The 18451-nt window shown below is 44.0% G+C and overlaps 2 protein-coding genes across 2 annotated transcripts; one reads left to right on the top strand and one right to left on the bottom strand.

Annotated features, from left to right (window-relative positions):
• Nucleotides 1-1489: 1489 nt before the first annotated feature.
• On the top strand, nucleotides 1490-11103 carry LOC310871356 (protein crumbs homolog 1-like; the record flags this gene model as incomplete). Its single annotated transcript, XM_083782841.1, has 8 exons — nucleotides 1490-2477; nucleotides 4217-4767; nucleotides 6320-6485; nucleotides 7801-8136; nucleotides 8485-9094; nucleotides 9820-9861; nucleotides 9971-10093; nucleotides 10843-11103. 8 exons carry the CDS (start codon nucleotides 1490-1492, stop codon nucleotides 11096-11098), a joined length of 3072 nt encoding a protein of 1023 aa, XP_083638967.1. The 3' UTR covers nucleotides 11099-11103.
• Nucleotides 11104-12266: 1163 nt separating this feature from the next.
• Nucleotides 12267-18309, bottom strand: LOC310870022 (sentrin-specific protease 5-like). Its single transcript, XM_083781033.1, has 7 exons — nucleotides 18166-18309; nucleotides 17604-17651; nucleotides 16052-16129; nucleotides 15465-15602; nucleotides 14970-15053; nucleotides 13819-13869; nucleotides 12267-13095 (listed from the first exon to the last, which is right to left on the bottom strand). Exons 1-7 carry the CDS (start codon nucleotides 18220-18222, stop codon nucleotides 12982-12984), a joined length of 570 nt encoding a protein of 189 aa, XP_083637159.1. The 5' UTR covers nucleotides 18223-18309; the 3' UTR covers nucleotides 12267-12981.
• Between the last annotated feature and the right edge of the window lie 142 nt (nucleotides 18310-18451).

The following is an 18451-nucleotide window of genomic DNA, read 5'->3' as shown; positions in this document are numbered from 1 at the left end:
CACATCACAGGATGATTGACACAGGGGTGAAAAATGGGTTACAAAATCGTGGGACAAAAAATATAAGAGAAAAAAAAAAAATCATACATCATCATACATCACATTCCATGCTCAGGCAATCAAATCATTTACGTGCATACAAACACACAAAGCTGGGCATAGGAGGGGCTAGCGCTCCTCAAAAATGTGTAATTCCCTCCTTCAGGTAGAGACACCATTATGTTACTACATTGAGGACTGTCCAGGAAAGATGGCTCAAAGTAACCCTCTGAACCCCTCCCTATGACACCACTCAATTAGTAACACACTGTAAGTGCATTAGCTTAATCCTCTCTATCTGCCTCGCACCGATCACACACAGTAAAACCCTGAGTGTTAACTGAACTCCACGGAGTGCACAAATGTACATTGTAGGCCTATACTCTCTTCGGAGTTACAGGTCTGTCTGATCCCAATCCTCTCTGAGTAAAATGAGCACTAAACACTTTACTGTGTAGCATTAGACAGACAGACGGTGAAGACACGCATGGCGGAACAGAACTGAACGTGGATTTGACATGTATTTACATAGCTCTCTTCTCTACCTCAGTGTGAGCAGAAATGGAGCCATAATCATACATCTATTTATTGGGAGGACTTGTCGAGGACAATGATGAAATTAAACCTGTACATTTGGATTTCATGGTTGCTTTTTGCAGGTAATTTTGCCCCTCTTGGAATTCTAGTTGGCTACAGAATTTTACAACAGTAAACAGTATTGCGTGGCGAATATAGCTTTAAGTTCGTAGAAATGTCCTCATTTTCTTTTCCAAATTGGAATTTGCTTTAGTAATGAGATGGCCAACACATAGGTCACCACATTAGTGGTTAAAATATGATACACAGTGTTGGCAAAATATTACTTTAACACTAATATACTACTTATTACTTATTACTTTTAAAAAAAGTAATAAAGTTACACTACTTATTACTCGTTACTCCTTATTACTAGTATTGAATGTTATAACGCTTTGTTGTGCCGGTGTTTCTGTCTCCTCCACCTCCTCCATTGTTAGTTTATTTACATCTCTTCTCTCTAACAGTGCAGTCTAACGAGTTACACACACTAGTTTAGGTTGTTGTTCCGTGTTCCAGACGGTTTAAGGCCCGCCCTTCTGCATCCGATACTTCACACATACGTACCGACGAGTGTGCATCGTTTCCGTATCCGCTCTAGAGTCTAGATCTAGAGCGGATCAGCAGTCTGCAAAGCAACTTGACTTCAACCCAGTCTACCATTATAAATAAACACTCAAACCCACAGTTCCACCAAGGCTTGTGAAAATAGTAATAATATTACTTTAAAAAAAAAGTAAATGTAATATTATTACTCAAAATGTGAAAGTAACTAGTTAAGTTACATATTACTGGAAAAAAGTAATAATATTACTGAAAGTAGTATATTACTTAAGTTACTTGCCAACACTGATGATACACTAATCAAATATTGATGTTTACAGGAACTCTCTCTGATGAGGAAATCAAAGGATGTGAACAGCAGCCGTGCCAAAACGGCGGCATATGTGAGAGCCAAAATGGAGGTTTCAGGTGCCTTTGCTCGGAGCGGAGCCAAGATGGCCGTCTGTATGGCGGGCAGACCTGCACAGTTGCACTCACGGGCTGCGATGGCGACTTGTGCGTAAATGGCGGGATGTGCTCTCCGCTGCTCGTCAACGATCAGCACACTCGCATGTGCGTTTGCCTTGCCGGCTTCACTGGCCCACAGTGCCAGACGCCCACGGCCTTCTCCTTTGAGACCAGAGGCTCCGTGTACGTAGAGACCCCCCTTGCAGACGCGCAGGCCCCTCTCAACATCACGTTCAGCTTCAGGACGGGGCGGCCCGTCGGCACTCTGCTGCAGCGCAGAGCGGGCGCCGACGACCCGCACCTACTCGCCGTCGAGCTCAAAGACGGCCGTCTGCGCCTCACCAGCCTGACAGGTCAAGGGCCACGCAGGGCCCCGGTGCAGGAGCTCCTAGGGGACGTGTCGGACAACAAGTGGCACACGGTGGAAGCGTTGTTGGGTGGTGCCGTCAGCCGGATCAGGCTGCTCTGCACCGGTGGCGACTGCGACATGCGCGCCGTCGCGGAGACACGGCAACTCCTCCCAGGCCCTGCCCTTAATGCCGCCATGCCAGGTTCCCCCCTCCACCAAAGCCTCCTCATAGGGGCAGCAGGGCTGGCTCAGGGGTCGGGCACATCGGTGGATGGACACGGCGCTTTCCTGGGCTGCCTCAGGGATGTGCTGGTCGATTCACACCTGGTGGTGCCTGTGTCAGAAGAGTCACGCGCCCAGGTGAACGTCACCCTGGGATGCAGTGACAGGGAAAAGTGCCACGACAGCCCGTGTCAGAACCGGGGGCGCTGCGTGAGTCAGGGATGGAGGAGCTACGCTTGCGAGTGCCAGAGACCATATGAGGGCCCCAACTGTACAGAGGGTAAGAACACACACAGAGACCATATGAGGGCCCCAACTGTACAGAGGGTAAGAACACACACAGAGACCATATGAGGGCCCCAACTGTACAGAGGGTAAGAACACACACAGAGACCATATGAGGGCCCCAACTGTACAGAGGGTAAGAACACACACAGAGACCATATGAGGGCCCCAACTGTACAGAGGGTAAGAACACACTTTAATGATGTTTGGGAGACAAGAAACACTTTCCTGGGGTTTTAATGTGGGTAATATGTGTTTTTAGATATTTTAGTATTTCAAAGTGTCCGTGATGTCATGGACACTGGTCTCACTTCCTTCCTGGTCTACAATTACCATACACTCACCCCACCTTGTGGAGAGGGAGAGGGCTGTCTTACTGACACAACTTGTAGTCCAGGAAGGAAGGAAGACCAGTGTCCAACTGTTCATGACATCATGGACACTTTGAAATACTAAAATGTCTAAAAACACATATTACCCACATAAAAACCCCAGGAAGTGTTTCTTGTCTCCCAAACATCATTGAAATAAGATCTGGTTGCAAAAGGGGTGAAGTGTCCCTTTAAGACTTGAGTGAGTGAGTGAGTGAGTCTACCTAAGGGGGTAACAATCTATAGAAAGATAGCCTATATACTTCAAAAGGAGCTTAACGACAATCAAAATAGAACAGCTGACGTTCCAGCCACACCTGGGACAAGGCTTAAAGAAGCGTGGGATTCAGTAATGACACGTGTAAGCGATTCCCATGCCACTTGTCCATAAAAGGTCACCCCCAATAACTGTGATTGGCATGCTCGTGTAGCACGGATCGAGGGGACTTGTTTTGGTTCACGGGATAACCTGTTCCGTCCACCACAGCTTGTCAACTCGGTGCACTCAATGGTGACGGCGCATTACTAGCAGCTTTAACCTGCATGGGCACACCTCATGAGCCTCAAGGCCTCGTATTCAAGTGAATCAATAACCTCTTAAACCCTATACTTGAGTCACCCAGGGCTCTATACTAGGCACCTTCTGTTTTAGCTCTACTATATCTTTGCCGAAAATAGCTCACAACGTATTTTTGTCGAATGTTTGCCCCAGAATGGAAACGATATATAGGGTTCATTTAAAAAGTCTTGCATTTGGTGTAACACCTTGCACATACGTATGCTCAGTGAACCAAAATAAGCACTCATTAAACCACTTGTTTTTGGGGCGTAGCCGTAGCTATCTTGGGAAATCCTTCTATGGTTATGGCTGAGTCATAGTGACATGTGCATGATGACGTGGTCTACCGGCCTGCTGGCTGGCCCTCCAATTGGACAATTTTATAGGATTATGATGTTTGAGGAGAGCTAGCCCCTCCTATGCCCAGTTTTCCAGGTTTGTGTGAACACAAACATTGGCTTGCTGATCACCCCATAGCGATGATTTGATAATTGATTGGCTGAGCAAAGTACATATTGAAGCTAAAAGTGAGGGCAGAAAAGTGAAGACGGAAAGGTGAGGATGCAAATTGTGATTGGCCCAGAATGAGATGATGTAATGATGATAAGAGCGCCCCTCATTTCACACGGGTGTGATTTTTTTTATTGTTGTTTATTGTACCGCTGGACTGGTTTGCAAGATTAGCCACGGACACACAAACATACAGACTCTAGAAGATTCACCTTCTAGGAGGCTCGCATGCAGCCACAGCGTAATAATAATATTGACATGTTGCTTGTGTCTCTCTGCATGTGCCCATTGCAGAGTACATCACTGCCAGGTTTGGAAATGAAAACCTGGAAAGCTATGGGGTCTTTTCATTGGACGACCATCCTGGAAGCGCTGTAACCGTGTCCATGTTCATCCGCACCAGACAGTCCAGTGGCGTGCTTCTCGTCCTGGCCAACAGCACCAGCCAGTACCTCCGCCTGTGGCTAGAGCAGGGCAGGGTCAAAGTTCAGGTCAACACCTTTGAAAGCCTTCACGGCCAGAGTGTGATCAGCGACGGCCATTTCCACCTGCTGACGGTCAAGCTCCAAGGTGACACCACCTCTCTGTTCCAGTCAGCCCAGAGCCAGGGCTCGTTCCTCATCAGGCATGTCCAGGCCCATCCTGGGGACTTGGTTTACGTCGGGGGCCTGCCAGAGCCCAGGGCCTCTGCCACGTTCGGCGGTTACTTAAAGGGCTGTGTCCAAGACCTGAGGATTAACAGCAAACGACTGCAGTTGTACCCCATAGCGACCTCAGTGGCCACCTACCGTCTGGAGCAGAGAGTGAACGTTGCCCAAGGATGCAGCAGCGACAACGCCTGCACCGTGAGTATTCACGTCCTTACAGACTGGGTGCTTTTTGTGTGTGTGTGTGTGTGTGTGTGTGTGTGTGTGTGTGTGTGTGTGTGTGTGTGTGTGTGTGTGTGTGTGTGTGTGTGTGTGTGTGTGTGTGTGTGTGTGTGTGTGTGGACACAAATATTATGTGGCGATAATGCAATGTCCTTTCTATTCTGATTCCACACTAAGAAGTGAGAAGGTTTCACCAACATTCAACCTGGCATTCCTACTTTGGGCAAAGGTTTTCAAAAACGTGTTCACAGATTAAATAGGGTGGTTGTATTTGGTCTCTGTATTTGCTTTTTCTATTGACACATTTACATCCTGTGTCCTGGTTTGACACCAACTTTGACAAGACCCTGTCTCTGGTTTAACACAAATTTTGGGGGTGTGTACGCTTTTCCGACCAGTCATTGGTCCGACATGCTGACACGGGTTAAGGTTGGCGAACATGCGCTGCTCCGTGCTTGTGGTTATGGTTAGAGGTAGGTTATCGTTGTCAAACATCCAATTTCTCCCCTGAGCAAGCAGGCCGGCTCCATTAGCTCAGTAGAAAAATGTCAGCACTTTACATGGGAGACCGGAGTTCACATCAAGTTAAAAGAAGAGGAAAGTTACATACTCCAGCTTTAAAAAACAAAATAATAGTAATAACCAGTAAGACGCCCTGAGGGCGAGAAGCTAAAGGGCGTGCACGCATCCGCCTGGGTCATAGCAGACTGCTGGGTGAGAGCTGGTGCTTTGGCATGGGGGGGGGGGTCAGATCAACATATGGAATTAATTATGTAAACTTAAATCCTTACAGGATACAACGTGAGTGCTGGTATTCTTTTCTACAGTCTGTACCTTCCGTGACATTATGACGTGGAATTATACTCAACCGAGTACTTGCTTTTGCTTTCTTCTTCATGAATTATGTACTGGCCATATATGGAGCGTGTCTTGAGTGACCAGGGTTTGATGAGGTCAGATCAATTTTCAGAACAGGTCAGCTCCATATCTGGAGATCTACGGGTGGCAGCGGGGGCAATGTCTGTGTGAGTGTACAGGGTTTGATGAGGGCCCAGGTAGGTCCGCGGGTTTGATGATGTCAGAATGACATATGGAGTGTGGGATGTCACGAGGCGTGACGGACTGACAGCCATATATGGGGATTTAAGGGTCTCCAATGCTCTCCATGATGTCATGTGGTGTCACGAGGTGTGACCATATATGGAGGCGTGATATGGCCATATATTGACATATCGACACGAGGGTTTGATGATGTCAGATATGATGGACCGACAACCATATATGAATATCTAAGGGTCTCCATGATGTGAAGTGATGACACGAGGTCAGATCCATATATGGAGATCTAAGTGTCTTCATGATGTCACGACTCACGAGGCGCGATACCATACTGTATAATGGAGACGTGGGTGACTAACTAACTAAAGAAAGAGGGATGCAGGTTTTCATAGTAAACACAAACCTTCGGTCGCAATAATAATAATAATAATAATAATAATAAATTCAAACTCTCTTTTTTCTCCCTTAGATCAATCCCTGCCTGAACGGGGGTGTGTGTTACTCCATGTGGGATGACTTCAGCTGCAGCTGCCCCCCCAACACCGCAGGGCAGCGCTGTGAGGAGGTGAAGTGGTGTGAGTTGTCTCCATGTCCCTCCTCTTCCGTCTGCCACCTGCTCTCCCAGGGCTTTGAGTGTGAGTGAGTTGGGGGTCAAAGAAGGGCTGTTGCAGCCAGCGTTGGACATCGACTTTGATTTGTTGATTCTTAGTATACGATGTAGTATACTCTAAGTTCCTATTTATTGGTATCACAATGAAAACTGAAAATGTATTTATGTTAATGTTATATTATCATTAAAATGTTAGTGTTTTGCCAATTATTTTGGAGACCACTTGCAATATCCTGGCCCATAGGTTGGGAATGGTTCATTAGAACTAAAATGGGTCTGTTTTTCCCCATCTCAAAGTCCTGCAAAACGATGTCCATCTATCTATACTTGCACCAGGCTATTTCTATTCTTCACTCAGTGGACCGTCTGCACTGAGAGTCCCTGAAGCGCATTCATTCATTAAGACGATGGACAATTACAGTGTGGTTAATTACAGCAGGGACACAGAGCCATTGCTGGGAGCCTGGGACCCTTCACCATGTCCTGTTAATCCCCGTTCAGATTAAATCTACCGCCACATGCCTCTGGAAGTTCATAATAATGAGACATAACAGGCATGACAGGATTTAAAGGACAACTTTAGTTTTTTTTCAACCAAGGTTCATGTTTTAGGTTATTATTAGAGAAACTAAAAGGTGAGTGTTAATTTTCTTTCATTTGCTGCTTTCTTTCGTTTTAGGGATTTTAGCTCTTTTTGACAGGGGGGCGGGGGCATTCAAGCATGGGGCTAAATATGTATTTTTTTTACCAAATTTGATGGTGATTTATTTATTTATTATTTACTATAGTCCTAATACACCCCAGGAAATTACATCTGGCCACAGAAGATCACAGGATCTACTGAATGTGAAGGTAGCCTACTGGGGGAAGGCTTATACTGTGTGTATAGGCTCAATATGTCAGTTTGTCACATTCAATAGATCCTGTGATCTTTTGTGGCCAGATGTAATTTCTTGGGGTTTATTAGGACTATAGTAAATAATAAATAAAGAAAATCGCCATAATATTTTGTAAAAAAATACATATTTAGCCCCATGCTCGAATGTCAAAAACTGCTAAAATCCCCAAAACGAAAAAAAAAGCAGCAAATGAAAGAAAATTAACACTCACCTTTTAGTTCCTTAAATAACAAACTAAAACATGAACCTGTAATTGTTGAAAAAAACTAAAGTTGTCCTTTAATTCAGTGGCGCGCTACGAGCTTGTAGGTCTGCTATTTTTGAAAAATTCAAGAACCACTGACATAGAAACTTTTTCAGAAAACTGTCAGGATTTAGAAGACATTTTTTAGAATTTAGAATGAGTTAACACACTCCCTTTCTTCCACCGTTCACCTCCAGGTTTGTCTAACGTGACCCTCCGAGGCGACCGTGGCATCTTCTTCTCCTACCGAGGCAACGGAAAGATCACGCGCAGCCTCAGCAGAGTCTTCCTCAGCCTCCGCACCCGCCAGTCCGACGCCGCCCTCCTGCACGCAGAGACGGGCTCCAGCTTCGTCTCCATCTCCCTCCGGGACTCGTGTCTGCTGGTGGAGCTGCAGGCCGGCGTCGATGGCTCCCCCAGGTTGACGGTGCGATCCCAGGGTCCGGTCAGCGACGGAGAGTGGCACGCCGTTGAGCTCAGCATGGATAACGAGACCCTCCAGAGCTCCAGATGGATTCTGGCTGTAGATGGAGGTGGGCTTTGTCACAATTTTTACACGATTATTTTGCGCAATCATCAGCTTTTGTTCTATTCATCTCATCTGTATAATGTTGATAAATAAGTCAGAATAACCGATGATCATCACAACGCGTCACATCATTCTGAGCTGGATCAACTATTTTTTTTAACTTTTTGAAAGTATCAAATTATTAACTGCCTGACCTGTTTTGGACATTACATCACATATTTATTATAATTATTGATCATTGGTCATTTTTGTTTACAAAGCCTAAAAGGCTATATGTTCAAAAACACAATTCAATCTTAAATCACAGTTATCTGTACGACAATTAATCCTGAACTAAAATGTCAAATGTCAGGGGAGAGCTGCATGTCAGACACGATTGCTGGGAACCTGGATTTCCTCCGAGAGGGAGTAGACATCCATGTAGGGGGACTGGGGCCGGACGCCGGCGGCGGCGGTACCAGCCTGGCTGGGTGTCTGGGTCCCGTGGAGATCGGAGGTCTTCACCTGCCTTTCTACGGGGACACCGAGCTCAAGCTGCCGAGACCCCAGGAGGAGCAGTTCGTGAGAACGACGACGACAACAACCACCGTTGCAGGCCCTCAGTACGGCTGCTACGGGGGTCGGGTGTGCGAGCCCGACCCGTGCCGGAACCGAGGCGTGTGCGAGGAGCTGTTTGACCTGTACCGGTGCGCGTGTCCTTCCGGGTGGGCGGGCCCGCTGTGCCAGGATCCGTCGGACACCTGCGCGACCGGCCCGTGCGTCCACGGCACGTGCGCCGACATCCTGCTCCCCGGGGGAGGATCATACCAGTGTACGTGTGACACGGGGTACAGCGGTGCCCGCTGTGAGGTGGAGGTCGACACGTGCGAGGAGAACAACTGCAGCCGCGGCGCCACGTGCCTCAGAGGCCTCCGCGACTACTCCTGCCTGTGTCCTCACAACACCACAGGCATGTATTGCGAGTAAGCCAAACTTCTTTCTTTCTAAAAAAATTAAAAATAAACATATTGTTGCCGTCGCTGTCGGGCAGAAAAAGTAAGTAAGCGTCAAAAGTAGCACATCCACTAAATATCTGTGCTCTCCGAGGTTTTCACCAGCTCTCGCATGCAAACGGGAGAGGCGAGTTCCACAAGCTCGAAAAGCGACGTGGAGCGACAGTTTTTGGACATTTCCACCCAACAGAGACAATATCAATAAGTGGTGGATAGAAAGTAACTACGTACTAACTTTAAACTAACTTTACTGAAGTGCAATTGTTGTTACCGGACTTTTACTTACAGAGGAACATACAGTAACATAACGTTTTTCTACATTGTGGTATTGCTTTTACTTAACCCATTCTGAACGGGCACCCATTTTGGTGTTAGCTATTGAAAAATAGCAGATCTACAAGCTCATATCGCGCCACCGAGTGGCGCGATACGAGCTTGTAGGTCTGCTATTTTTGAATAATCGAAGGAACGACATTTTTAGAATCTGATCTCAGGTCAGAATGGGTTGATCAGACCAGTGTGTGTCCAGTGGAAACCTCGTATGAATCTGATCTCAGGTCAGAATGGGTTAAGGACAACATATCCAAGTACTTCTTCCACCACTGTCAAAGTTTGTCAACATTCACAGACAGTAACAAACACGCTTGTGGTGTAATGAATCTATGTGAATCATTCACGAAACCTTTCTTCCACAGAGAGAACATTCAGGAAGTCCCATGGTACATCGAGTCCATCCCGTAAGTAGGCAGCCCTACAGAATTTATCGAAACAATTTGAATGCTCCATAAATCAGACTGGGCGGTGCCAGACATGAGCATCTTCTGTTCTATTGTGTGTCTCGTATAGGTTTCCTACACTGCCTGTATCTGTGTGCCGGGGGAAGAGATGGAACTACAGCTGTTTCAATGGAGGGAACTGCTCCGACATGGACGACATGTGTGAATGTCTGCCAGGGTTCATCGGACAATGGTAGGACATACAGTACATTCACTAGTGAGAGACCACGCCTCTACTTAAGTCTAACGATTTATTGAAACGAATGAAGTGAATGTGGAACGGGATGAGGAACCCGTGTAATGGTAGGGCGAGACTCATAGTGCGGGCATAGTCTCAGGAGCTGACGGCCGTGCTCAGTCGTCTCTGCTCCGTCGATAGATGTATTTTAACCCATTCTGACCTGAGATCAGATTCATACAAGGTTTCCGCCGGACACACACTGGTCTGATGAACCCATTCTGACCTGAGATCAGATTCTAAAAATGTCACAGTCGTTCTTCGATTTTTCAAAAATAGCAGACCTACAAGCTCGTATCGCGCCACTCGGTGGCGCGATATGAGCTTGTAGATCTGCTATTTTTAAATAGCTAAAGCATAACATGATGCTGACACCAAAATGGGTGCCCGGTCAGAATGGGTTAATAATTGATTAATAATTGATGCTTCATACATTTTGGGCATGTCATATAGGCAGAACTTTCCAATACGTTTCAAAAACAGTCCTAGTGAAAATAGCACATCTACAAGCTTGGCTATTTTCACAACACCAGTGTGCGACAAAGTTACTTGCTTATGTGGTTAATCTTTTATGTAAAACAAAAACTCACTCATCATTTGATTAATCAAAAATGTAATACCCGGTAGATATAATACTTACTAGGAAAATAATTGACAGTCCTAATTACCTGTCCCCATTCCCTTATTGATTCCCTCGTTGCCAGGTGTGAAAGACACGTGGATAGATGTGTGTCCAGTCCCTGTCTGTATGGAGGCTACTGCTTTAACCAGGTGAACAGCTTCAAGTGCGTCTGTGATGTAAACCACTCGGGCCAGCAATGCCAGATCGACATCAGTGACTTCTACTTGTACGTGTTCTTGGGTGTGGGCCAGAACCTCTTCCAGCTCCTCTCCTATCTCCTCCTACGCTTGGACGATGGCCCCGAAGTCGAATGGGGATGGGCATATTATGATGATTAAGCCATTCTGACCTGAGATCAGATTCATACGAGGTTTCCGCCGGACACACACTGGTCTGATGAACCCATTCTGACCTGAGATCAGATTCTAAAAAATGTCAGTCGTTCTTCGATTTTTCAAAAAATAGCAGACCTACAAGCTCGTATCGCGCCACTCGGTGGCGCGATATGAGCTTGTAGATCTATTTTTCAATAGCTAAAGCATAACATGATGCCAACACCAAAATGGGTGCCCGGTCAGAATGGGTTAAGCCATGATCTAAGACTGTTATTTCCAAGATCAAACCAACAGAACTAGGGGGAAATGTAATAAGTAAGATTGTATATGCACTAAAAGCAGGGCTGCAACTGTACAGGTATGTTAATAGTTATAGTAACTGATGTGTTCTGACAAGGTCAGCAATGAAATAGAAGAGAACAATGTTGTATGTTGTTAGCAGATGAACCTACTGATGCATAACATGTTGCACAATTTGATGGGACTTCCAACATATAAATATAGTTATTAATATTTCTGGTTTTCATACTGAAAACCATACAATTGTATAGTTACGGTGCCTTACATTGCTGTTTTTTTTATAAGGAACAGTTTCTAATACATCCTATTTTCATTCACATTGGGCAAAAAACTGACCTGTTAATGTAAATTAAAATAACTACAGCTGGAGAACTGTATTCATGAACAAAAGAAAATATGTATTTTTTCAAAGTCAAAATCATAGAAAATAATTTATGTATTTTTGTATTGTATATCTGTATGACAGACATGCAATAAATGCATAAAATAAATGCAAACAGAGTGGTTTACAATTATGAGGACAGACTTTTTATTAAGGTGCCAACCATAACATTTCGCTCAGTAGCTGAATCATTTGATGCAAACAAACTTCAGACCACAATGAGATAACATACAGTTTCTATAAACGTTTTTTTTACAGACATGCGGACGGACGGACACACGGACAGAGTGCAAAACATACTCTCTCCCCATGCCTTCGGCCTGGTGGAGACAATAACTATAATAGTAACTAACTAACTAACAAATAATAACTAATAAAATTCAAGCTCCCAACGTGTCGTATCATCGGCTATTTACAATTTCAAATGATTTATTTTGTAATAATAATGAAAAACAAATGGTTTTGGACATACAAGTTGTCAACCCGGCGGCGACGATCCATCGTATGGATGGATCAACACAGTGGTTACAATTTTCCGCTCTAATCACCAGTAAGACGCCTTAAAGCCAAGGCGAGAAGCGACCGCAGGTCTGAAGCAAAGGCTGTGCAAAGCACACGAAAAGATACACTTCACAGAGTATAGACCACTTGGAATTACACAAATCGTTTGAGGATTGGCAGTCTGGCACGAGTGGAATCTCAACTCTTTGTGTATGTGTCGGAATGACCCGAAACATTGTGTGTTGTATGTGTGTGTGTTTCCTGGTGTAATGCGGGGTCTCTGCTGTTAGTCCGGAGCTGAGTAGCTGACACTTTCTGGAGTTGGCGGTGGCTTTACAGGCTTCTGCCGGTGTGTGTGTGTGTGTGTGTGTGTGTAGTGGCAAAACATGTGTCGCCCGTGTGTTGTGTGTGCGCAGCATTACATGAAGAGCGTGATGTGCCGGAAGCCTGTGACGTTACAGACTTCCTGCACGTTTGCATAGTAAGTGCGACGTGCGGTCGCAATAAGCAGTCTGGTGAAAACCCCATTTGTCCAAATAAAACTGTTAAAAACTGTGACGCTGTAGTATGGTTAAGTACATTAGGGCGTCAATTTACAAGCATAATGGAGATAGCAGGTTTCTGCCCGACACGACAGCAAACATCAATCATACATACTGTACATTCAAATTTTGATGGGTGTTTGCAGGGTCATAGTCCGACCTTAATATTCTTGGATCTTACAGTCACACAGCTCTTTGTAAATTCTCTGCCGCACCGATTGTATGTGCTCCTGGGAGAAGTCCAAAGGCTTTCCAGAGGCAAGGCACCTACAGTACTGAGAGAGAGAGAGAGAGAGAGAGAGAGAGAAAGAGCAGACAGACAAGTAAATCATATTGTGAAATGAATGAGTCAATTACAACAGACGCTTCTTGTTTGCATAATATCGTCACTGTCGTGGCGCAGATAGTGTAGTGATGAAATATATAAGACTGTCGGTGTTGGGGAAGAACATTGCTACTGTATCTCCATATTTCAATATTTTGCTAAATTAGCAAAAATAGACTAGTCGGTCCACAAGCATACAACACGAAACAGCCATTTTTGCTATTTTAGAAAAGTGTAAGTTAAAACTTTGTGTTTTATATTATAAATATGAAACCAATTAAATAAACAAGAGCTAAATAATGACTCCGGTACATTGGATCCACTGTATAAAGTTGTGTTGATTAAAGGTTTACATAGATTAGACTTCATAGACTTGTTTGACAGCACCATCATTCTGTAGCGTTGTGTTGGATTCACGTTAATGTATGTTTTTATTTTTAGACAGTTAACATAAAACCCTCAATAATACGTCTAGATCTGCTATTTTCAGCTAATGTTCCCCTCAGAATAGGGATGCTAGGGTTCAACTGGTTACTATAAAAAAAAGTTGCTATCACACAAAGATTTGGCAGCCTCCCTGTAGCAACTCTGAGGACCCCCTAGGGGTCTTGGACCCCTGTTGAAGACCCCTGCTCTAATCTGTTCATATCACAGTAGAGAAACATGCCCATACCTCCAAGACAAACACACCACAGTCGTTTTCATTGGTCTGTTGTGGAATTCCCTGCAAAAGAACAGAGAAAACATCAACAAAGTTCATCATAGTCCTCCACAGCAACTGGCACATTCAGCAGAGCTCCACCAGGTGGTGCTCTAAAGCTGGATATTGACAAAGACAAGCTCCTGTGCTGAGAAGCTAAGGTGGAGACTGAGAGCACACATTAAAGGGGCTGCAACAAATACTATTGGTTACTATTGGTTTTGTTCAACAACAAATCAATTAAGTGCTTAAGCATCATTTTATACTTTGGGTGTCATGCAGAAATAATGAAATGACAAGAGATCTGCTATTTTCTCTATTTTTAAAGGTTTTTTAAGCTTTTCACCTATAATAACATGCCCAAAGTAGTGCTCGAGTGTTAATCAATTATTGTATTAGATCAACAATCATAGATTATTGTCTCCACCAGCCGAAGGCATGGGGAGAGTATGTTTTGCACTCCGTCCGTCCGTCCGTCCGTGTGTCCGTGTGTCCGTCCGTCCGTCCGTCCGTCCGTCCGTGACCAGCTAATCTCAGCCACCGTTAACCCGGTCGATGCCAAATTTTGCACACACACTCCCTGGATGCCAACCATGAACCTCTGCCCCAAACTTTCCAGAACGGCCTGTTATAGCGCCACCAGGAGGCCGCTTTGTGCAAAAACCTGTTTTGCACAGCACACCTACAGATTTTGTCCAAACATCACGCAAATTGGTACACAGTCTCTCTAGAGCCATTCAACCAAACCGGTCTTTCATATTTCTCACACTCCATCCTGATTGGTTAAGATTGGCTTCCAAAGTTCACAGGAGTGCTCAGTTTCAAACAAAATGCTGCAAATCATGAACACATCGCGTGATTTCCGTGAAATTGTGCACCCACATTCCCACTAGGCCGAGGACAAAATGCCACATGAACAATTTCAACTCAGCCTCAAGGTGGCGCTATAACTGGCCGAAAAGTGTTTTTACCTCTAACTGCACGGATCTGTGGATAACCTGGTGGAGACCTGTGCCCAGAAGGGCACTTTTTCTAGTTTACATGATGGATTAAATTGATTAGTTTGATTTAACTGTCACAGCCCCTAGCCCTACCCATTATGCAGATAATGTGAAGCGATATACCTTCTTGACTGACACAGTCCAGTCTTTTTGAAACATAGTTTGCCGTCTCTCCTTTGCCTCTGTTTCCAGGTAATTCATGACGTCCTAGAAAGTAAACAAAGTTTAAGTGTCAGTTATTTTTGTCCCCACCTCCGATTTGCACATAACGATCCCTCGCATTAGACTGATTGTACATGGGTTTAGACTTGGGTCTAAGGGCAAGTGGACGGACACAAACGGAAGCATAAATGCTAGCAGTAGTATTGACCATATTCACATGGTCTACATATTTGCTCTTTAAGAGATAGGCTATTTTCACAATATTTGTGTGGAACCGAGTCAAACTAAATTAAATGCTTCAACTCCTACAATTCCAAGTGCTTGTCAGGGGGGGGTCAATATTTACCCAGTTCAAATATTTGTGTTTTGGAGGGTCCCCAGTTCAAAATACGATTACTTTGGGGGGTCCCCGAGTCCCCAGTTCAAATATGATTATTGATGCAATGTCATCAATACCTGTGCTACAATCTTGAACACGATGCCTTGGGAATCGTAGAGATGGAGGCTCTTCTCCACAGTGTTGACAGCCACCAGACACCAGTGGACGTCCAGGTGGACGGGGACCAACAGCAGCCGTTTGGAAAACAGATCTACCTGCAAGGCAAGAGGTAAACACCAGCGTGAGTAAACTAGCTACAGTCATTTGTTGCTTTTTGACTTTTTGTGGGGTTTTTCTTTTGGGTGAATTAATGCCCTGGCCTACTGGATCATACTACAGCGTCACACAAAACTATAAAAATGAATTTGAATCCTGAAAATCCTGAACCGTTTTGGACATATGATGTTTCCAATACCACCTGACAGAGACGAATTACACCTCATCTACATGGCATTCATCTAGTTATGGGATTCTCAACCTGCAATCAATTATCCATTTGACAAAAACAAATTAATGAAACAACATGAGCCAGTAAGGGTCATTCTATTTTGTATACTTTCTGAGTTTGGGATCTGTAAGGGTCCATTTGGCATAGGGTTCCCTCTGGAACCCCAGGTAATAATGCAAGCAGTGTTTGGACAGTTTATCATTGTCGTAAACAGACCTGTTTTGTCCACCTCCTAACTCCCTCATATCCTTTGTTGATGAGCTGTCGGTGGAAAAAGCTGTTGAACAAATGGACCTAAAAACATGGAGACAATGGAGTGGAAACAATTCCTGTGTTAGGATTAATTGAAAAACAAATCGATAGAATACCGTAATCGCTGAGGAAATAATTGATAGTTGCAGCCCTAGTACAGAACTGATAGGATTCATCTAAGCATGATTAAAGTTAGGGTAAGACTGTACGTGATATTCTTTGGTTAAAACATACTGTTTTTTTGTTAAAAGGTTAAAGCAAAAGCACTATGGGCCGGTGCCTTATCCCTTACAGCAGTGGTTCCAAAAGTGGAGTCTGGGGACACCCAGGGGTCCCTGAGGCAGTTCCAGGGGGTCCCCAGATAAATGATAGTTTGGAACCAAATGGACCATTTGATTCCATTTGTACACACTCAAGAGTTAAATTAACATTGATTTTTACAATATAAATTGGGGTCCCAGAGATAGAAATGCCATTAAATGGGGGTCTGTACTCTGTAGCCTAATGTCAAACTTGCGGTCGTTGAAATTAAAACGGGTTGAGAATCACTGCTAGAGCCGTAAAAATCTTCTCTTATGGGGATCCCTGGCATATCTCTTCAAATGGGGGTCCGCGGGCTAATTAGTGTCAATGTGGGGGCCTTACAGTACGTTTTAAAAGCAGGCGACAGCCTGGCGTATTTTACGTAAGTGCGTTATTTGTCTATGGGACTGCTACTACTACTACAACTACTGGCAATAGCTAGTGAAGAGGTGATAGTCGAAAAGTGGGCGGAGGAACGTTGTTCAAAAACATGAAAATATTTTATCAACAATAGCCAATACAATTCATGTGTTGCTTTGTTTACCCTCCACGCAGAACAGTCTCCATTACATACGGACGGCAGGAACGCCCACTAGGTTATCCCTAAACTTCTTTGCCTATTTTTGTTTTTACTGTTTTGAAAAACATTTTGAAATACTTCAAATCGACACGTTGTGAGCTTGGAGATCGTCTATTCGAAAAAGAAAATGTTAAAAAAATAAGTTCAGGGATAAGGGGTAAGGCACCGGCAGAAATAGGGTCCATACTGTAGACAGTGTGTCTATCCAGATATTTAATAAATAGAAAATACAATTTCAGTTGGGTGGCCAAATCTTTAGCCAATCAGGAGAAAGTACCCATTTATCAGCTTTAATTGTTCCAGGTCCGATATTCATTTATTTGTGTCATCACTTCCAATTACACTTGTTCATCCTGTATGCTGTGTGAGTTCTCACTCCTGATTGGATACAATTGTTATCCCGGCCTGGTAATGCATTTTCTGTTTATTCAAGAGCTGGAGGGACGGGGAGATCCCCGTTACTGAACAAACACTACCAACCAATGAGTACTATCAGAATATAAGGCAATTTTACACTTATTAAGATATCAAATACCCTACCTTTAAATCTATGCTAATGTTAATACCAATTATTCAAATGCCATTTGTCTCCGTTCTAGTAACAAAAATAATGTATATAGCACTGAAAATTACCTTGTGATGGGAAGACTCCATAATCAGTTCTCCATACATGTTTATGACCTTAAAGAATAAGAACCATAATGAGTTACAAATCCCAGATAATCCAAAATCAGCTTCCACTTCAAGGCTTGGGTTGTGACTGAAAGATCAAGATCAGCAGTATATATAATTGGTTCTCAAACTTTTTAAGATCAAGGACTCCATACGTATTTATTTAACTTTGCCTATCCCAATGATGTCTAATAACAGCTAGGTCTTGCTGCGTTTTCTGTTTTTATCAAAGGTGGGAGTATTTGTTGTAATTTATCTGATCCATATATCTTATTTTAATTGTATCTATTATAATCTGTATTAATTTTAAAGTGCACTGTTGCACTCTGTATTTGTTTTTATTCTGTAAAGCACTTTGAATTGCCTTGTGTATGTAAGGTGCTATATGAATAAAATTGCCTTGCCTTGCCATGTACAATTGGAACCAATTGGACGTTCGGTCCATTTGGTTCCATTTGTTCCATTTGGAAACCACTTCGAGAACTACTGATCTACATAGAAGAGAATTGTTGGGAACACCCACCTGGTCATTGAGCCAGTTGTCATTCTCCAGTGAAGACAGATCTTCCAGTGTCAGCATGTGTTTCTTGTAGACCACTTGGAAGGAAGGAACCGGTCTCCTCAAAACTGCAGCTTGATATGTTTTTGCCTGCGAACAGATCCAGGTCTCCCTATGGGAATGAGAAACAATTATTCTAGTGCCAAAAAAGGGGAATAAAATAATCTTCCTATGGGGATGACAAAACATGATTATCCCAAGAAAGACATCACCAAAGAACAGATGTCTTACTGGACCTCAAAACAATGTA

The sequence above is a fragment of the Protomyctophum parallelum genome, assembly GCF_964188405.1.
Source record: "Protomyctophum parallelum genome assembly, chromosome: 14".
In the NCBI taxonomy this organism is placed as follows: Eukaryota; Metazoa; Chordata; class Actinopteri; order Myctophiformes; family Myctophidae; genus Protomyctophum; species Protomyctophum parallelum.
The sequence above is the reverse complement of the archived record's forward strand: the minus strand, read 5'-3'. Positions and strand labels throughout refer to the sequence as shown.